Source organism: Colias croceus, chromosome 7 (genome assembly GCF_905220415.1).
Source record: "Colias croceus chromosome 7, ilColCroc2.1".
NCBI classification, from domain to species: domain Eukaryota; kingdom Metazoa; phylum Arthropoda; class Insecta; order Lepidoptera; family Pieridae; genus Colias; species Colias croceus.
Genome location: NC_059543.1, coordinates 2,803,742 through 2,825,903, shown reverse-complemented (window position 1 = coordinate 2,825,903; position 22,162 = coordinate 2,803,742). Strand labels below are relative to the sequence as shown.

The following is a 22,162-nucleotide window of genomic DNA, read 5'->3' as shown; positions in this document are numbered from 1 at the left end:
GATATCAAATGTAATCATTTCGATATTCTTTTTAGGGTTCCGTATTATTTTCATACTTTATTTGCTTTTCAAAAACTTTCTAGAAATCTATAGAATGCATTTTTAAATGTATAAAGTAAGGCAAATAGTGGCATAGTAGTTGATAACATACATGTAACCAATTTCAACCACACAATTTTATCAGATAAAATTCAAATTGTATTAATTAAATTTATATATAAACATATTTCTTTCAACTTATAAGAAATATTTGACTCAGTGTAGATTATTACATAATTATTTTTATATTATAACATTTGTCTGTTCGAACCTATATTATGAAAATAACATCTAAATCAGCATGTTATCATTAACAAAGATTAAAAGTATTTTTACTACTTGTTGACATGTTGTTGTAAATAAAAATATATATGCAACTGTTATCTTTATTTCATCCATCTAGCACACACAAAATAACACACATTTTATATCATCAACTTTATTCTCGTTCATGTCACTGTAATTACTCATTATCTGATATTATTGTTCAGTCCTTATTTCGGTAGTGGTTTTCTTTTTGTGTATTTCTTCCAACTCCGCTTGCAACTCTGAATAGCGCTTCTGAAGCTGCTTCTCACGCTCAGTCTGACGATTAACGTCTTCTGTTAACGACTGGAAATAAAATTACTTTTTTTTAATCATACAAATAATATAAGTGGAGAAAAATATTAAACAGAACTAGACCATGTACTTTGGTATCCTCAATTTGCAATTTTGTATTTTATCTTCTAAATTCCAGAACATTTTAATTATTCGTATTTTGCAATAATTACAAATTTTTCCTTTTATCTATCTACCCTCACATTACAAATATATTTTAGAATAATCTAAAAAATAAAAGATATCCAGTGTCCATTCGAAGACAACTTTTACACAAACATTACCTCTATCCTCCTAGGAATAGCGGCCTTTTCTTGTTCAGCGAGGAACTTGAAAGTAGAAAGTTCTAGATTCGCTTGCTCAATCTGGTCCTGCAACTCTTGGAACTGCTTTATTAGTGACGCAGTCCGACTTTGGTATCCACCTGGTAATAAATATGGAAATTAATAGCGTAAGATATAATAGACATTTCTTATTGTATTTCATATTCATTACTTCGATATAGATTAATAGGTAGGTATGATCCTTCCCAGCAAGTTATATGGAAACAAAAGGAAAAGATAAAGCATTAATTCCGACATTTATGTTGAAACAGCCCCAAATTATAGGTTATACAAAGTATCGTAACAACTCGTCGTAAAAATAAATATAAAAACATTATTACTAAACTAACCCGTTAGTACTCTGAGCTTTTTCTCCATCTTAGAGCACTTTTTAGCTTCCTTAGCCATGTGACTGCGATTCTGTTCCAGTCTTTTTTCGGCCGATTCAAGTCGATCCTTTTTACTGGCGAGATTCGCACGAGTATATCGGTTTTGTCCTGGTAAGAAGAGGACCTGGAAATTTCAATTTGTATGTACATATATGGCACTAACTGTAATATACTCACACACATGTAATGATGTAAGGTCACAAAAATGGTAATATAAAGCTTCACTCTATTGCAATTCGTTTGAAATGTAATTCTTGGAGAAATGGTCTTTTTCACATAGAAAATTTTAGTAATGAGTGGGATTGTTTTAAATGTAAAATATTCTTATCCAATAAGTTGGCAAAGAGTTTGAGATTGAAACAAGAACAAAATAAATAAATATAAAATAACAAGAATATTAAAATAAACAAAGAACAAAAGACGAATGTTCTATGTGTAGTCAATGTACATCCAGATCCGGCTCGAAGGACCAAGGCCTGGTAGCACAATGAAAAATAAATTTCGTGTGTTGTTCAATGCCAGGCTTTGGTCCTTCGAGCCGGATCTATCTTCCATCAAGTAGTTTCGTACCTATCTCACTCGAAGGACCCACATCTAATTTTTATTTAAGTAGATCGACAAAGAATGGTTCTTCAAAAAATTTGTTTCAATGCCAGGCTGTGATCCTACTAAGATCTTCTTTTATGAAGAAAAGGCAAACGCTGAACTAATATCTCGCCTGTTGGTAAGCGAAGATGTGGTCTAAGCTGGAGCGCGCTTCCCTAGACCTGTTCACAGAATGCTAGACATGTTTGAAGGTCAAATAATTGCATACCTGCGCCAGACACTCCTCCCACACCTGCGTGTACGCGTCGAGGCCGAGGTCCCCGTGCGCCATGCCCGCGCGCACCGCGTCCGCCTCGCGCCGCAGCAGGCCGCGCGCCGCCCGCAGCTCCTCCGCGCTGAACTGCTCGTACGGGTGCGCCTCCAGGTGCGCCAGGTGCGCCGCCTGCATACCCACCGCCTTCTTCTCGTCTGCCAGACAAGTAGTATAATATATCAGAATACTTCTTCTCGTCTGACACGATAGTAACGTAATATAGCAGAATACTTCTTCTCGTCTGGCAGACAATAGTAACATGATATAGCAGAATACCATGTCTGACGGACAGTAGTAGTATAATATATCAGAATACTTCTTCTCGTCTGACAGACAATAGTAACATGATATAGCAGAATACCATGTCTGACAGACAGTAGTAGTGATAATATATCAGAATATTTTCAGGCGAGATTGTGGGCAATTGAGAATGAAAAAAAGTACAATGACACACGGATACATTATTATAGGGGAAAAAAAATTACATTTATAATCTGGAATATTGGGATTTTCACGCAAAAAAGGGATACAAAAAAATAATTTTCACCAGTTGTTGACGATTGATATAGATACACAAATTTCGAGGTCAACCCCCATCACTACGACGATCACTACCCCATCACAAAGATCTACTCACAACGGTTTAACAAATTTACCATGCGGCAATACAAGAAACACTCGCACTCACCGGGCGGGTCCATGAGCGCGTCGTAGTGCAGCATAGTCAGCATCTCCGCCTTGAGCAGCTCCTCAGCCCGCTGCAGCGCGTTGAGCGGCGCGGAGCCGCGCGAGCCCGACGCGACCACCGCCGCGGGACGGGCTGCCCCGCGACGTACTGCTGTGCTGCGCAGCGCTAGCTCCGCTTGACCTGCGTATAGAGCCAAGCTTTACGTGCCAATTCGAGATTCCAATCCAAATCTATACTAATATTATAAAGCTTGTATTGTTTGTTTGAACGCGCTAATCTCAAGAACTACTGGTGCGATTTGAAAAGTTCTTTTGGTGTTAGATAGCCCATTTATCGAGGAAGGCTCTATAGCCTTCCTCGATAAATGGGCTATAGCGTAATGATATACAGCCTATGCTGTATATAATTACGCTTAGATTAACAGGAGCGGAGCCACGCGGGTGAAACCGCGAAGCGCAGCTAGTATTATATATCCAAATAACATATCATCAGTCAACCTAACGAACACAAAGGCAAAGGATATAGTTATGTATAGACAAATAATTCTTCTAGGGAAGCGCGTTCCATCTTAGACCACATCTCAGCTTAACATCAGGCGAGATAGTGGTCAAGCGCTTCCCTATTACCCATAAAAAAAAATAGTACATCAAACAATAATAAATACCAATCATTTCCTACCTAAATTAAGCCTGTTAAAACTTTAATTCGATGTACTTGTGCACGCGACCAATACAAACCACTAGCCGGGCCACCGGCAGCCCAACCCGTAGTGAGTTGCCGACGAAGTACTCGTCGCGCGCATACTAATATTTATTGAGTAAACCTGACGTGGACTTTGCGCATATACCGCTATAGCTTATTGTTTATAGGACTATTACACTACATCTAATCAACCTTCTGTGTCCAGATAGACCAAGGCATTCATTTTTAACATATACCGTCGGAAATCCAGATCTACAATAATTTTTGTACACATCAACCATTAAAATTTATTCACCAAAATTACTTACGTTTCTCCTCCTGTTCCTTAGCCATTCTGGCATCTTTATCAGCTTGATCCTCAACACCATTCTCGTTGGTTGTGTCCATCTGATCATCATTATCCTGATCGGGGACTACTATCTCATAGTCGTTCCTTGGGGTTGGCAGGGATTGTAAGGCACTACGGACTGTTGTTTTTAACTGAAATAGTATCATTTTCAAGTTTATCATTGGAAAAGAAAATTAATTAAGCATGTATTAAAGAAAATTAGTTATAAGAAAAAAAATACAAAAAAATTGAATTTATAGGACACTCGATTAAATCATGAAATTACCTGTTTCTGTATTTGACGATGCTCCGCTGGTGTATCTCCAGCACTAATTCTGTCCTCTGGATTAATGCTTAGCTTGTCTCGTAATCCTGGCGTCTGAAATTTATCACTGATTTTTAAAAAATTTCTCAACAATTTTTTTTTTTTAACCATAAAAGAACCTTGATTATAAAGTACAAAAAGAGAGCAAAAAAGATACACTTACTGTCAATCCTGGTTGCATCTGGCCGTGACCGGGAGTCGCGAAGCTGCCGGGTGTTGAGACTTCACTACGAGATGATCTGTCAATCAATTTATTATTATTTTTGTTAAAAAAAATACAAAAAATTGCATAAATTTTTGATGCAGATTCCACAAAGACTATGGATTTATTTAACACTAGCTTCCGCCCACGACTTTAACGTGCATCCCCGTTTTTGCCCGTTCCCGCAAGAATTTCGGGAAATCCTTTCTTAGCGGATGCCTACGTCCTAACATCTACCTGCATGCCAAATTTCAGCCCGATACGTCCATGGTTTGGCGTGCGTTGATAGATCACTATATCAGTCACCTTTGAGTTTTATATATTATACTAGCTGGTGCGTTGTGCGCGGGCTGCAAGCAGCCCGCGAGCCCCTTTTGCCCCTGGGTTGAAGCAATAGGGCAGTCATTAGAAAATGTGTTAGAATTCCCAGTCCATTTGTAATTTTCTGCTAACAGCGATTCCACAGTCAGTCGGTAATGCTTATAAATTCCCCATTCAAGTATTTTCCACTCCGGGAGGCTATCCACCTTCGAGGGAGCGTAGTGCGCGGGCTGCAAGCAGCCCGCGAAGCATCCCAGGACAGAAATCTTCAGTCATTTGAAAATGCATTAAAATTCCCCGTCAATTTGCTATTATCTGCAAACAGCGATTCCACAGTCAATCGGAAGTGCTTATAAATTTCAAATTCAAATATTTTCTATTCCGGGGGGCGGTTCACCTTCGAGGGTGCATGGTGCGCGAGCTGCAAGCAGCTCGCGGCTCATCCCAGGACAGAAATCTTCAGTCATTTGAAAATGCATTCAAATTTCCTATCCATTTGTTACATCTCCTAACAGCGATTCTACAGTCAGTCGGTAATGCTTATAAATTCCCCATTCAAAATTTTCTATTCCGGGGGGCTGTCCACCTTCAAGGTTGCGCTTCGCTCCTCGCTACCTATTTGAATATTTAGGCCAGCCGCTGCCGAGACTCGCTCGCTTCGCTCGCTTGGCTCGTGCGATAGGTAGTTCAAAAGTTAACCTAACACGCTCGTCGCTTCGCTCCTCGCTACCTATTTGAATATTTAGGCCGGCCGCTGCCGCGACTCGCTCGCTTCGCTCGCTTGGCTCGTGCGATAGGTAGTTCAAAAGTTAACCTAACACGCTCGTCGCTTCGCTCCTCGCTACCTATTTGAATATTTAGGCCGGCCGCTGCCGCAACTCGCTCGCTTCGCTCGCTTGGCTCGTGCGGTAGGTAGTTCATAAGTTAACCTAACACGCTCGTCGCTTCGCTCCTCGCTACCCATTTGAATATTTAGGCCGGCCGTTGACGCGACTCGCTCGCTTCGCTCGCTTGGCTCGTTCGGTAAGTAGTTCAAAAGTTAACCTAACACGCTCGTCGCTTCGCTCCTCGCTACCTATTTGAATATTTACGCCGGCCGTTGACGCGACTCGCTCGCTTCGCTCGCTTGGCTCGTGCGGTAAGTAGTTCAAAAGTTAACCTAACAAGCTCGTCGCTTCGCTCCTCGCTACCTATTTGAATATTTACGCTGGCCGCTGCCGTGACTCGCTCGCTTCGCTCGCTTGGCTCGTGGGGTAGTTCAAAAGTTAATAAATATTTTCTACTCCGGGAGGCTGTCAACCCTCGAAGTTGCGCGGTGCGCGGGCAGCAAGCAGCCCGCGGCGCCGTCCTTTGCCGTTGCTATTCAATCACCCTTCCTACTATGGAAATTTCCATACAAAATTTTCGAAAAAAAAAATTTCGCTTTTTACCAAATATTTTTACATGCCTGGAAGCGGACCAGGTTTTGAAGCATTTTTTACTTCGGCGACCCCGCCCTACCTGCCACCGGTTCAGAGAGCCGTTGAATTTCGTGATGTATGGAAAATGGAAACCGAGGGTCGGAGAGAAATTCTGAGTATGCAGTTTTGTAAATATGGCCGATTAGAGCACAGAAGTCAATTTTCAGACCGATCGTAAAGTAACCGGCGCCACCAACTTGCTTTGAAAAATTGGCCATTTTTGAAAAAAAAATTGCGTCCAATTTGAAATTTCTCGATTGCCCTGGTAGCGCCCCATCTTCCTGATCAATTTTTAGTTCTACACCCCCCGGCTATCTAGTGCCGTTTTGGAGAGCCGTCGAATTTCGCGTTGTATGAAACTCGGAAACCAGCGATGGAAACTCGATTATGAGTATGCCATCTCAATGTGCGGCTCGACTAAAGCCCCTGTGCCAAGTTTCAGCGCGATCGGACCAGAGATGACCATTTTAGAATTTGTATGGCGGCGGCCATTTTTTCCGCCATTTTGAATTTTTTTCACACTCTGTGGTAATTGCTCGAGGTCTACTACAAGTTTAGTTCGAGCACCCCAGATGCAGCTGCTACCGTTTGCGCGGGCCGTTGACCGTCTTCGCGAGATGTGGGAAAGTTTAAGATTTCGGATTTTTCTGGATATCCTGGGAGTTGGGCGAGTATGAATGCGTCATTGGTTTATTTCTCTATTGCACCACCTCGGCTAAATTTACGTTTTTATGTTTGCGCCAAAAATGGAAAAATTCCAAAATCGAGCATCCCACTACGGCTCCCTGGTAGCGTCCCAGGGTGGTGATCATTTTTAGTTCCGACACCCCCCACCCAACTCGCACCGTTTCCGCGGGCCGTTGGATTTTACGTTGTATGGAAGTTGGAAACTGGGGCCCGGAGCCACTCGAACGGGGCACCGATCGATTCGCCGGCTCGAACAGAGCACGTGTGCCAAATTTGAGACGTAAGGATTCATAAACGGCGATTTTGGCAAAGTACGGCGGCCATCTTGTTTTCGCGAAAATCCCCATTTTTCCACCACCCCTGGTAATCGCCACCAGTTCCGAGCATTTTTTGTTCAGACACCCCCCCTCCAGGTGGCACCGTTTTTGCGCACCTCCAGGGGTCCACTTGGTTTTCGAAGATGATCGAGATCGCTATATTTTTCCTCTGGTCACTCGGCGCACCTCTACACGATCACGTCGAAATCCCCCCCACTTTCCACGTAGTTTCCGAGAAAACCGATGTCAGTCAGTGAGTCAGTCAGTGGTAGTGTAGCTTTATATATTATAACTAGCTGGTGCGTTGTGCGCGGGCTGCAAGCAGCCCGCGAGCTCCTTTTGCCCCAGGGTTGAAGCAATAGGGCAGTCATTTGAAAATGCATCTAAATTCCCCGTCAATTTATTATTATCTGCTAACAGCGATTCCACAGTCAGTCGTTAATGCTTATCAATTCCCCATTCAAGTACTTTCCACTCCGGGAGGCTGTTTACCTTCGAGGGAGCGTAGTGCGCGGGCTGCAAGCAGCCCGCGAAGCATCCCAGGGCAGAAATCTTCAGTCATTTGAAAATGCATTCGAATTTCCTATCCATTTGTTACATCTCCTAACAGCGATTCTACAGTCAGTCGGTAATGCTTATAAATTCCCCATTCAAATATTTTCTATTCCGGGGGGCTGTCCACCTTCGAGGTTGCGTGATGCGCGAGCTGCAAGCAGCTCGCGGCTCATCCCAGGGCAGAAATCTTCAGTCATTTGAAAATGCATTCGAATTTCCTTTCCATTTGTAACATCTGCTAACAGCGATTCTACAGTCAGTCGGTAATGCTTATAAATTCCCCATTCAAAATTTTCTATTCCGGGGGGCTGTCCACCTTCGAGGGTGCGTGGTGCGCGAGCTGCAAGTAGCTCGCGGCTCATCCCAGGGCAAAAATCTTCAGTCATTTGAAAATGCATTCGAATTTCCTTTCCATTTGTAACATCTGCTAACAGCGATTCTACAGTCAGTCGAAACTGCTTATAAATTACTTATTCAAATATTGTTAAATTTTTGAAACGTCTTATCGATAGCGGGCAGTGACTTTTCATAATAAACTGTTCAAGAGTTAACCTAACACGCTCGTCGCTTCGCTCCTCGCTACCTATTTGAATATATAGGCCGGCCGCTGCCGCGACTCGCTCGCTTCGCTCGCTTGGCTCATGCGATAGGTAGTTCAAAAGTTAACCTAACACGCTCGTCGCTTCGCTCCTCGCTACCTATTTGAATATTTAGGCCGGCCGCTGCCGTGACTCGCTCGCTTCGCTCGCATGGCTCGTGTGGTAGTTCAAAAGTTAACCTTACACGCTCGTCGCTTCGCTCCTCGCTACCTAAACTGCTTATAAATTACTTATTCAAATATTGGTAAAAATTTTGAAACGTTTTATCGATAGCGGGCAGTGACTTTTCATAATAAACTGTTCAAGAGTTAACCTAACACGCTCGTCGCTTCGCTCCTCGCTACCTATTTGAATATTTAGGCCGGCCGCTGCCGCAACTCGCTCGCTTGGCTCGTGCGGTAGGTAGTTCATAAGTTAACCTAACACGCTCGTCGCTTCGCTCCTCGCTACCTATTTGAATCTTTAGGCCGGCCGTTGACGCGACTCGCTCGCTTCGCTCGCTTGGCTCGTGCGGTAAGTAGTTCAAAAGTTAACCTAACACGCTCGTCGCTTCGCTCCTCGCTACCTATTTGAATATTTACGCTGGCCGCTGCCGTGACTCGCTCGCTTCGCTCGCTTGGCTCGTGCGGTAAGTAGTTCAAAAGTTAACCTAACACGCTCGTCGCTTCGCTCCTCGCTACCTATTTGAATATTTACGCTGGCCGCTGCCGTGACTCGCTCGCTTCGCTCGCTTGGCTCGTGCGGTAGTTCAAAAGTTAATAAATATTTTCTACTCCGGGAGGCTGTCAACCCTCGAAGTTGCGCGGTGCGCGGGCAGCAAGCAGCCCGCGGTGCCGTCTTTTACCGATGCTATTCCTATTACCCTTCCTACTATGGAAATTTCCATACAAAATTTTCGAAAAAAAAATAAATTTCGCATTTTACCAAAAAATTTTATATGCCTGGAAGCGGACCAGGTTTTGAAGTATTTTTTACTTCGGCGACCCCGACCTACCTGCCACCAGTTCAGAGAGCCGTTGAATTTCGTGATGTATGGAAAATGGAAACCGGGAGTCGGAGAGAAATTCTAAGCATGCAGTTTTGTAAATCTGGCCGATTCAAGCACAGAAGTCAATTTTCAGACCGATCGTGAAGTAACCGGCGCCACCATCTTGCTTTGAAAAATTGGCCATTTTTTGAAAAAAAATTGCGTCAAATTTGAAATTTCTCGATTGCCCTGGTAGCACCCCATCTTCCTGATCATTTTTTAGTTCTACACCCCCCACCTATCTCGCGCCGTTTCAGAGAGCCGTCGAATTTTGCGTTGTATGAAACTCGGAAACCAGCGATGGAAACTCGATTATGAGTATGCCACCTCAATGTGCGGCTCGATTAAAGCCCCTGTGCCAAGTTTCAGCGCGATCACACCAGCGATGGCCGTTTTAGAATTTGTATGGCGGCGGCCATTTTTTCCGCCATTTTGAATTTTTTTTGCACTCTGTGGTAATTGCTCGAGGTCTACTCCAAGTTTAGTTCGAGCACCCCAGATGTAGCTGCTACCGTTTGCGCGGGCCGTTGACCGTCTTCGAGAGATGAGGGAAAGTTTAAGATTTCGGATTTTTCTGGATATCCTGGGAGCTGGGCGAGTACGAATGCGTCATTAGTGTATTTCTCCATTGCACCACCTCGTCTAAATTTACGTTTTTATGTTTGCCCCAAAAATGGAAAAATTCCAAAATCGAGCGTCCCACTATGGCTCCCTGGTAGCGTCCCAGGGTGGTGATCATTTTTAGTTCGGGGACCCCCCACCCATCTCACACCGTTTCCGCGGGCCGTTGGATTTTACGTTGTATGGAAGTTGGAAACGGGGGCCCGGAGCCACTCGAACGGGGCACCGATCGATTCGCCGGCTCGAACAGAGCACGTGTGCCAAATTTGAGACGTAAGGATTCATAAACGGCGATTTTGGCAAAGTACGGCGGCCATCTTGTTTTCGCGAAAATCCCCATTTTTCCACCTCCCCTGGTAATCGCCACCAGTTCTGAGCATTTTTTGTTCAGACACCCCCCCTCCAGGTATCACCGTTTTTGCGCACCTCCAGGGGTCCACTCTCTTGTCCAGGGTGTTGGAGATGTCAATATTTTTCCGGTGGTCACTCGGCGCACCTCTACACGATCACGTCGAAATCCCCCCAACTTTCCGCGTAGTTTCCGAGAAACCCGATGTCAGTCAGTCAGTGGTAGTGTAGCTTTATATATTATAACTAGCTGGTGCGTTGTGCGCGGGCTGCAAGCAGCCCGCGAGCCCCTTTTGCCCCTGGGTTGAAGCAATAGGGCAGTCATTAGAAAATGTGTTAGAATTCCCAGTCCATTTGTAATTTTCTGCTAACAGCGATTCCACAGTCAATCGGAAGTGCTTATAAATTCCCAATTCAAATATTTTCTATTCTGGAATGCTGTCGACCTTCGAAGGTGCGTTGTGCGCGGGCTGCAAGCAGCCCGCGAGCCTCTTTTGCCCCTGGGTTGAAGCAATAGGGCAGTCATTTGAAAATAAATTCGAATTTTCTGTCCATTTGTTACATCCGCTAACAGCGATTCTACAGTCAGTCGGTAATGCTTATAAATTCCCCATTCAAGTATTTTCCACTCCGGGAGGCTGTCTACCTTCGAGGAAGCGTAGTGCGCGGGCTGCAAGCAGCCCGCGAAGCATCCCAGGGCAGAAATCTTCAGTCATTTGAAAATGCATTAAAATTCCCCGTCAATTTGCTATTATCTGCAAACAGCGATTCTACAGTCAGTCGGTAATGCTTATAAATTCCCCATTCAAAATTTTCTATTCCGGGGGGCTGTCCACATTCGAGGGTGCGTGGTGCGCGAGCTGCAAGCAGCTCGCGGCTCATCCTAGGGCAGAAATCTTCAGTCATTTGAAAATGCATTCGAATTTCCTTTCCATTTGTAACATCTGCTAACAGCGATTCTACAGTCAGTCGAAACTGCTTATAAATTACTTATTCAAATATTGTTAAATTTTTGAAACGTCTTATCGATAGCGGGCAGTGACTTTTCATAATAAACTGTTCAAGAGTTAACCTAACACGCTCGTCGCTTCGCTCCTCGCTACCTATTTGAATATTTAGGCCGGCCGCTGCCGCGACTCGCTCGCTTCGCTCGCTTGGCTCGTGCGATAGGCAGTTCAAAAGTTAACCTAACACGCTCGTCGCTTCGCTCCTCGCTACCTATTTGAATATTTAGGCCGGCCGCTGCCGTGACTCGCTCGCTTCGCTCGCATGGCTCGTGTGGTAGTTCAAAAGTTGACCTTACACGCTCGTCGCTTCGCTCCTCGCTACCTAAACTGCTTATAAATTACTTATTCAAATATTGGTAAATTTTTTAAACGTCTTATCGATAGCGGGCAGTGACTTTTCATAATAAACTGTTCAAGAGTTAACCTAACACGCTCGTCGCTTCGCTCCTCGCTACCTATTTGAATATTTAGGCCGGCCGCTGCCGCAACTCGCTCGCTTCGCTCGCTTGGCTCGTGCGGTAGGTAGTTCATAAGTTAACCTAACACGCTCGTCGCTTCGCTCCTCGCTACCCATTTGAATATTTAGGCCGGCCGTTGACGCGACTCGCTCGCTTCGCTCGCTTGGCTCGTTCGGTAAGTAGTTCAAAAGTTAACCTAACACGCTCGTCGCTTCGCTCCTCGCTACCTATTTGAATATTTACGCCGGCCGTTGACGCGACTCGCTCGCTTCGCTCGCTTGGCTCGTGCGGTAAGTAGTTCAAAAGTTAACCTAACACGCTCGTCGCTTCGCTCCTCGCTACCTATTTGAATATTTACGCTGGCCGTGCCGTGACTCGCTCGCTTCGCTCGCTTGGCTCGTGCGGTAGTTCAAAAGTTAATAAATATTTTCTACTCCGGGAGGCTGTCAACCCTCGAAGTTGCGCGGTGCGCGGGCAGCAAGCAGCCCGCGGCGCCGTCCTTTGCCGTTGCTATTCAATCACCCTTCCTACTATGGAAATTTCCATACAAAATTTTCGAAAAAAAAAATTTCGCATTTTACCAAAAAATTTTATATGCCTGGAAGCGGACCATGTTTTGAAGTATTTTTTACTTCGGCGACCCCGACCTACCTGCCACCAGTTCAGAGAGCCGTTGAATTTCGTGATGTATGGAAAATGGAAACCGGGAGTCGGAGAGAAATTCTAAGTATGCAGTTTTGTAAATCTGGCCGATTCAAGCACAGAAGTCAATTTTCAGACCGATCGTGAAGTAACCGGCGCCACCATCTTGCTTTGAAAAATTGGCCATTTTTTGAAAAAAAAATTGCGTCAAATTTGAAATTTCTCGATTGCCCTGGTAGCACCCCATCTTCCTGATCATTTTTTAGTTCTACACCCCCCACCTATCTCGCGCCGTTTCAGAGAGCCGTCGAATTTTGCGTTGTATGAAACTCGGAAACCAGCGATGGAAACTCGATTATGAGTATGCCACCTCAATGTGCGGCTCGATTAAAGCCCCTGTGCCAAGTTTCAGCGCGATCACACCAGCGATGGCCGTTTTAGAATTTGTATGGCGGCGGCCATTTTTTCCGCCATTTTGAATTTTTTTTGCACTCTGTGGTAATTGCTCGAGGTCTACTCCAAGTTTAGTTCGAGCACCCCAGATGTAGCTGCTACCGTTTGCGCGGGCCGTTGACCGTCTTCGAGAGATGAGGGAAAGTTTAAGATTTCGGATTTTTCTGGATATCCTGGGAGCTGGGCGAGTACGAATGCATCATTGGTGTATTTCTCCATTGCACCACCTCGTCTAAATTTACGTTTTTATGTTTGCGCCAAAACTGGAAAAATTCCAAAATCGAGCTTCCCACTATGGCTCCCTGGTAGCGTCCCAGGATGGTGATCATTTTTAGTTCCGGCACCCCCCACCCAACTCGCACCGTTTCCGCGGGCCGTTGGATTTTACGTTGTATGAAAGTTGGAAACCGGGGCCCGGAGCCACTCGTATGGGGCACCGATCGATTCGCCGGCTCGAACAGAGCACGTGTGCCAAATTTGAGACGTAAGGATTCATAAACGGCGATTTTGGCAAAGTACGGCGGCCATCTTGTTTTCGCGAAAATCCCCATTTTTCCACCACCCCTGGTAATCGCCACCAGTTCCGAGCATTTTTTGTTCAGACACCCCCCCTCCAGGTATCACCGTTTTTGCGCACCTCCAGGGGTCCACTCTCTTGTCCAGGGTGTTGGAGATGTCAATATTTTTCCGGTGGTCACTCGGCACACCTCTACACGATCACGTCGAAATCCCCCCCACTTTCCACGTAGTTTCCGAGAAACCCGATGTCAGTCAGTCAGTCAGTGGTAGTGTAGCTTTATATATTATAACTAGCTGGTGCGTTGTGCGCGGGCTGCAAGCAGCCCGCGAGCCCCTTTTGCCCCTGGGTTGAAGCAATAGGGCAGTCATTAGAAAATGTGTTAGAATTCCCAGTCCATTTGTAATTTTCTGCTAACAGCGATTCCACAGTCAGTCGGTAATGCTTATAAATTCCCCATTCAAGTATTTTCGACTCCGGGAGGCTGTCCACCTTCGAGGGAGCGTAGTGCGCGGGCTGCAAGCAGCCCGCAAGCCCCTTTTGCCCCTGGGTTGAAGCAATAGGGCAGTCATTTGAAAATAAATTCGAATTTTCTGTCCATTTGTAACATCTGCTAACAGCGATTCTACAGTCAGTCGGTAATGCTTATAAATTCCCCATTCAAGTATTTTCCACTCCGGGAGGCTGTCCACCTTCGAGGGAGCGTAGTGCGCGGGCTGCAAGCAGCCCGCGAAGCATCCCAGGGCAGAAATCTTCAGTCATTTGAAAATGCATTAAAATTCCCCGTAAATTTGCTATTATCTGCAAACAGCGATTCCACAGTCAATCGGAAGTGCTTATAAATTTCAAATTCAAATATTTTATATTCCGGGGGGCGGTTCACCTTCGAGGGTGCGTGGTGCGCGAGCTGCAAGCAGCTCGCGGCTCATCCCAGGGCAGAAATCTTCAGTCATTTTAAAATGCATTCGAATTTCCTTTCCAATTGTAACATCTGCTAACAGCGATTCTACAGTCAGTCGAAACTGCTTATAAATTCCCCATTCAAATATTTTCTATTCCGGGGGTATCCACCATCGAGGGTGCGTGGTGCGCGGGCTGCAAGCAGCCCGCGGTACATCCCAGGGACACAAATCTTCAGTCATTTGAAAATGCGTTAAAATTCCCTGTCAATTTGTTATTATCTGCTAACAGCGATTCCACAGTCAATCGAAGTGCTTATAAATTCCCCATTCAAATATTTTCTATTCCGGGGGGCTGTTCACCTTCGAGGACGCGCGGTGCGCGAGCTGCAAGCAGCTCGCGGCTCATCCCAGAGCAGAAATCTTCAGTCATTTGAAAATGCATTCGAATTTCCTTTCCATTTGTAACATCTGCTAACAGCGATTCTACAGTCAGTCGAAACTGCTTATAAATTACTAATTCAAATGTTGTTAAATTTTTGAAACGTCTTATCGATAGCGGGTAGTGACTTTTCATAATAAACTGTTCAAGAGTTAACCTAACACGCTCGTCGCTTCGCTCCTCGCTACCTATTTGAAAATTTAGGCCGGCCGCTGCCGCGACTCGCTCGCTTCGCTCGCTTGGCTCGTGCGATAGGTAGTTCAAAAGTTAACCTAACACGCTCGTCGCTTCGCTCCTCGCTACCTATTTGAATATTTAGGCCGGCCGCTGCCGTGACTCGCTCGCTTCGCTCGCATGGCTCGTGTGGTAGTTCAAAAGTTAACCTTACACGCTCGTCGCTTCGCTCCTCGCTACCTAAACTGCTTATAAATTACTTATTCAAATATTGGTAAAATTTTTGAAACGTCTTATCGATAGCGGGCAGTGACTTTTCATAATAAACTGTTCAAGAGTTAACCTAACACGCTCGTCGCTTCGCTCCTCGCTACTTATTTGAATATTTAGGCCGGCCGCTGCCGCAACTCGCTCGCTTCGCTCGCTTGGCTCGTGCGGTAGGTAGTTCATAAGTTAACCTAACACGCTCGTCGCTTCGCTCCTCGCTACCTATTTGAATATTTAGGCCGGCCGTTGACGCGACTCGCTCGCTTCGCTCGCTTGGCTCGTGCGGTAAGTAGTTCAAAAGTTAACCTAACACGCTCGTCGCTTCGCTCCTCGCTACCTATTTGAATATTTACGCTGGCCGCTGGCTGCCGTGACTCGCTCGCTTCGCTCGCATGGCTCGTGTGGTAGTTCAAAAGTTAACCTTACACGCTCGTCGCTTCGCTCCTCGCTACCTAAACTGCTTATAAATTACTTATTCAAATATTGGTAAAATTTTTGAAACGTCTTATCGATAGCGGGCAGTGACTTTTCATAATAAACTGTTCAAGAGTTAACCTAACACGCTCGTCGCTTCGCTCCTCGCTACTTATTTGAATATTTAGGCCGGCCGCTGCCGCAACTCGCTCGCTTCGCTCGCTTGGCTCGTGCGGTAGGTAGTTCATAAGTTAACCTAACACGCTCGTCGCTTCGCTCCTCGCTACCTATTTGAATATTTAGGCCGGCCGTTGACGCGACTCGCTCGCTTCGCTCGCTTGGCTCGTGCGGTAAGTAGTTCAAAAGTTAACCTAACACGCTCGTCGCTTCGCTCCTCGCTACCTATTTGAATATTTACGCTGGCCGCTGGCTGCCGTGACTCGCTCGCTTCGCTCGCTTGGCTCGTGCGGTAGTTCAAAAGTTAATAAATATTTTCTACTCCGGGAGGCTGTCAACCCTCGAAGTTGCGCGGTGCGCGGGCAGCAAGCAGCCCGCGGTGCCGTCTTTTGCCGATGCTATTCAATTACCCTTCCTACTATGGAAATTTCCATACAAAATTTTCGAAAAAAAAAAATTTCGCTTTTTAGCAAAACTTTTTATGTGCCTGGAAGCGGACCAAGTTTTTAAACATTTTTTACTTCGGCAACCCCGACCTAAGTGCCACCAGTTCAGAGAGCCGTTGAATTTCGTGATGTATGGAAAATGGAAACCGGGGGTCGGAGAGAAATTCTGAGTATGCAGTTTTGTGAATATGGCCGATAAGAGCACAAAAGTCAATTTTTAGACCCATCGTAAAGTAACCGGCGCCACCATCTTGCTTTGAAAAATTGGCCATTTTTTGAAAAAAAAAAGCGTCAAATTTGAAATTTCTCGATTGCCCTGGTAGCACCCCATCTTCCTGGTCATTTTTTAGTTCTACACCCCCCACCTATCTCGCGCCGTTTCGGAGAGCCGTCGAATTTCGCGTTGTATGAAACTCGGAAACCAGCGGTGAAAACTCGATTATGAGTATGCCAACTTAATGTGCGGCTTGATTAAAGCCCCTGTGCCAAGTTTCGGCGCGATCGGCCCAGCAATAGCCGTTTTAGAAATTGTATGGCGGCGGCCATTTTTTCCGCCATTTTGAATTTTTTTTGCACTCTGTGGTAATTGCTCGAGGTCTACTCCAAGTTTAGTTCGAGCACCCCAGATGTAGCTGCTACCGTTTGCGCGGGCCGTTGACCGTCTTCGAGAGATGAGGGAAAGTTTAAGATTTCGGATTTTTCTGGATATCCTGGGAGCTGGGCGAGTACAAACGTGGTGAGAGTGTATTTCCGTGTTGCGCCACCTCGTCTAAATTTACGTTTTTATGTTTGCGCCAAAAATGGAAAAATTCCAAAATCGAGCGTCCTACTATGGCTCCCTGGTAGCGTCCCAGGGTGGTGATCATTTTTAGTTCCGGCACCCCCCACCCAACTCGCACCGTTTCCGCGGGCCGTTGGAGTTTACGTTGTATGGAAGTTGGAAACGGGGGCCCGGAGCCACTCGAACGGGGCACCGATCGATTCGCCGGCTCGAACAGAGCACGTGTGCCAAATTTGAGACGTAAGGATTCATTAACGGCGATTTTGGCAAAGTACGGCGGCCATCTTGTTTTCGCGAAAATCCCCATTTTTCCACCTCCCCTGGTAATCGCCACCAGTTCCGAGCATTTTTTGTTCAGACACCCCCCCTCCAGGTGGCACCGTTTCTGCGCACCTCCAGGGGTCCACTCTCTTGTCCAGGGTGTTGGAGATGTCAATATTTTTCCGGTGGTCACTCGGCGCACCTCTACACGGTCACGTCGAAATCCCCCCAACTTTCCGCGTAGTTTCCGAGAAACCCGATGTCAGTCAGTCAGTGAGTGGTAGTGTAGCTTTATATATTATAATAATAGATATAGATTAACATTTATTTTTTCTAATAATTACCTGAATGGAGTAGCAAGTACAGTATTGGGTGTAGCCAACGCCTGCGACTGCGGCAGAGCTCCAGAAAAGTCCGACTCGTGTAAAGGAGTGTTCAGACCACCCTTCAAGGGAGTGTCCACATGTGTGAGTGCCATTACATTCTGGGCTTCCATCAGTATACTGAAAGGAATTTTTTTCAAATTATTTCTTACAAAGAATTTGTTTCAAAATACTGAGATTGTGTGATCTTTGAAAATTTAATAAGTGACATTTTTAACATACATGCATTTTAAATATCCGTACTATCTTAAGTAAGGCAAAGATACATTTTAGTGTTTCAGTTCTCATGCGCAAACGCCACTGGCCACTAAAACTCATCATCAAAAAAAAAACACAGCACGCAACGCTCAGTCGCTCACCGGTCGTGGTGCGCGACGGGCGTGCGCAGCGCGGTGGCGGGCGCCGGCGTGAGCGCGTAGTGCGCGAGCAGCGCGTCCGTTGCCGCGCCCGCTTCACCGGCCGACTCGCGCGCTGCTTCTGATGCGCGACCCAGCTTTACCACTTGTTGCAGCTCCTGCGTATGTCATTAATTTAGTTTAGACTGAATATGCTTTATTGCAATTAAAAATTATATTATTAGGAATCAAACAAGAAATTGAAAATTCTCAAAGCTATTGATAAAACAATTTTTTAACCCATAAAGTACTATGGGTGTAAGTGTAAGCATCACATTACAAAACTATTAACAGAATCTAGAATATTTCATTCAATTATCTTCTAGTATTGTAAATAATTTCAATTGTACACACCTGATCAGTAACTTGTGGCTCTGGCAGTACCAGCTTACTCCGCTTCCTTGCTGGCTGGTCACCTTGCAGCATGGCTTGCGGCACGTCATTCTCTTTACGTTGCTTGAGTTTCTGCTTGTCCTTGCGACGGTCACGCTGTGAAGAAATCAACAGAATTGCAGAAAAAATGTAACGGTAGACACCAAGAACAACCAATATGTGGTAATTAACAAACCACAAACCTTAGGTATTAATAATTTGTTTGACAAACAAGTGTAAAATCAGATCATATTCATTGTTTTATACACCAATTATTGTAAAGATTATTAATCATAACAGAAACAATTTTTCATAGGTTTGAAATAAATAAAAGTTATAATTATTAATGTTAAAAATAGAAACAAATTGTAATTTATACTTCAAGTAACTCACTTCCTCCTTCTCAGAATGCAATTCTCCATCCAAATGTTGTTGACGAAGTCGGGAAAAGTCTGGAGCCATAGGATCCACAACCTCTTCTGACGTGTCATAAAACCCTGCAGCGGGCCTCTTCTCGAACGGTATCTCAGAGTTGTAGTCAACTCCGCGCTTCTTTTTACGTCTATAAAGTAAAGCAAAATATTAAAATGTTTTCATTTTTATTAAAGCTTCCAGCCAGGATTTTTCATCATTAATGGTAAATCATGGAAAATTTACTGACTACTTCTCAAGGAGATAAACTAACAATATTCATTATATAATCAAATGTGAACAATTCCATTATATAAATTCTGTATCCATATTTCTCTGCCGTTATACATGATTATAAAAAAAATCATTCATACCTAAGTGGTACAGATATACCAGCACCACTCAGTTCCCTTCTCTTCTGCAATGCAGCAAGTCTACGGGCCTCCTCCAGTTGCTTTTCCCTTGCCTTCCTTTTTGCCTTCTTGCCCTGTGTGTTTGCTAGACGAGCTCGGGCTTCCGATAACATCTCCAGTTCTAGAAAACATTGCACGAGATTCATTTAAATATAATATAAGTTTTCAATTTACCTACTACCATAATTAAGGAAAAAAACTACCATCTTATTTATTCTAAATTTTTTTTATTTAGTTAATGTTCTCTCATAACATTTATTGTAAAAATTTCATTAATTTGTCTTGTATTTTACCATTCTCTTGAATAGAATACAGAACAGAACAGAATACTTTATCAGAATAGTTATTACATATAACAAAAATTGTAAATCAAATGCAATTCATTTATACCATCTTCGTCCATGTCCTTCGGATCAGGTCTTGCAGGTTTTGTTTCAGGGTTTGGATCAATTTCACCAGGCTTGAGTTTTCGGGGATCATCTCCCATATCCTCACCCTCCTCCTTCTTTTGGGCTTGGTCCCTAAAAAGTTATGTTTTATGTTTACAACAGTATACAAGTAAAATTTCATTGATAGATATAACTAATTATAAAGATAAACTCTTTAGAAATAATTACTGTAACAACTTACAATAAGTATTCATATCTTTCTAAGCACTGTGCTGCAGTGCGTCCAATAATTGGTGCAATTGTTCGCCATTGCGTTGGCATCAGCTTGGCGAGATGCAGAAGCTTCTCGTCCTCCTCCCTGGACCATTCCGTCTTTTTGATACTGGGATCCAACCACTCATACCAACGGGCTTTACACTGTTTAGCAGACTTTCTATGCAATAACGAGGCAATACGTGACCACTGGTTTTTGCCATATTTCATTACAGCCGCTTTGAGGATTTCATCCTAAAATTTAAAGGAAGTGTGATTATAATATCCATACAATAAATAAATAAATCTTTCGACCTGTACTTTTGCATACCTCGGTGTTGCGCCAAACGCCGCCCTTTATCATAATTCGGGGCATGTTGGACGAATATTATTTTCTGTAGGGTGAAGAAATAATATTAGGCCGGTATCTTCTTCATGAAGAAAGTATAGGCTTAACTATTATATGTTTTCTCTGCTTTACAACATAGAATGCTTTTAGCTTTACGAAATCGGGATTGGGATTAATGAATAATGACATTCGACAGTTGACATATAGCTGCACACAGATAATATATAAAGACGAACACGTTGAAAAACTACAGGTAAGAAATAAATGTCCGTTAGCGGTTCTATAGAGTATAATAAATAATTTTAATATACTGGAAAAAATCTACAAGATAAGAATTAGGATTCTAATATCAGGCTCACATAATATTATGCTCTTCGGTCAGCGAAGTATCATATTAAGTATCATGTGCGATAATTTGCTTCCTACATTTCTAGAAGGTAATTTCGAAATTAGAAGCTTTTGACCAAATTGTCCTCAATCTTAGATCATTAGGTAATGGATGGAGTACGCTGGCAAATGTTCTAACTAAACTTTCTGCTGATTTTGGTGCGGGGAGGGTAACTCACACTGATGAAACCTGTGGATGAAACACAATGAAACACAATCACACATTCACAAAAATAATTTGTGTCACGAAAGTCGTAAAAATTTACGACCTTTTAAGCGACGAGTTTTTAAATTCAACTCTATCCATAAGTTCATAAAGATTAAATTTGTATTCCATTCCAAGTTGTCTCGTGGGGAGAGCGGTTCAATATCGCGTTCTAAATTCAACTTTATAACTTAGATCATAAAGATTAAATTTGTATTTCTTTAAAAGATAGTCTCGTAAGGAATGCGGTTCATTATCGCGTTTTAAATTCAACTTTATCTCTTAGTTCATAAAGATTAAATTTGTATATTTTCTTTCCATGATAATCACGTGGGGCCGCATCAATGATCGAGTAAACATGACTCGATTATTTGTCTTGATCATATCGCTAAACGATACATCGACGATTATTAGAAATTGTATTTAAATAGAAATGTACGTTAAAAAAATAAAAAAATATACACAAATGAAAGGTTATTCCATCTTTTTTAATATTCGACATGTTTGAATTGCTTCTGCAAGACTTGACAGTGCAAAACGGCATTTTTAGCGGAGCACTCGCAGACGTCCTTTCGATGTTTTACGAATACGCAGAGTGTTTGTAATCGATTACGCAAGTAGTTTTTATGAAAGCATAAGATTTTTCGATTCGAATAATCTTATACCTCGGCAAAAGGGGAAACGCCTGCGAGTGTTATCCATTACTTAATGATCTAAGTCCTCAATTTAGAAACGAACGAGCAGGTGTAGAGATTATTTACAAATTAATTCAATTCCGTTTTACATATTATTAAATCTCGTGGCAAGATAGCAAGCAAGATATAATATTTGTTTTTAACGAGGAAGTCATATACTTCCTTATCATTCAAAGATAGATAGGTCGTAACCTGTGTTAATAAGAAAATACGTATTATGATTAATTATAATTCAGTTCTGTAATATGCAATTCCTGCTTAAAAAATTATCCTTATAATAAGACAATTTATAAAAGTTTATGAATAAGTCAAGTTTTTAGTGACTATATAAATACGATTACACCTTCCTAGATGTGTATCTAATGAGGCTTCTAAATGATTCAGTCAGTCAGAAACCATCTATACCATTCTTATACCATTTATGAATGTAGGATGCTAACTTGCTAAATGGGATTACAATTTATTTAATTTAGGGACCACTAAATTTAGTCGACTAAATTAAGGAAGGGTTAAAACTTAAAAATCAAAACCATAGAATAAAGTAATAATATTAAGATTTCAAACCATGAACAATCATCGATCC

At 43.4% G+C, this 22,162-nt stretch overlaps 1 protein-coding gene across 1 annotated transcript; it reads right to left on the bottom strand.

The window, feature by feature from the left end:
- Nucleotides 1-395: 395 nt before the first annotated feature.
- On the bottom strand, nt 396-20,452 carry LOC123693277 (cell division cycle 5-like protein). The gene is made up of 16 exons (XM_045638287.1): nt 20,275-20,452; nt 19,933-20,198; nt 19,693-19,823; nt 19,264-19,423; nt 18,872-19,040; nt 18,461-18,595; nt 18,071-18,225; nt 17,673-17,831; nt 4,417-4,492; nt 4,215-4,307; nt 3,909-4,080; nt 2,899-3,078; nt 2,166-2,365; nt 1,313-1,475; nt 924-1,063; nt 396-651 (listed from the first exon to the last, which is right to left on the bottom strand). Exons 1-16 carry the CDS (start codon nt 20,317-20,319, stop codon nt 520-522), a joined length of 2,376 nt encoding a protein of 791 aa, XP_045494243.1. The 5' UTR covers nt 20,320-20,452; the 3' UTR covers nt 396-519.
- Nucleotides 20,453-22,162: the final 1,710 nt, after the last annotated feature.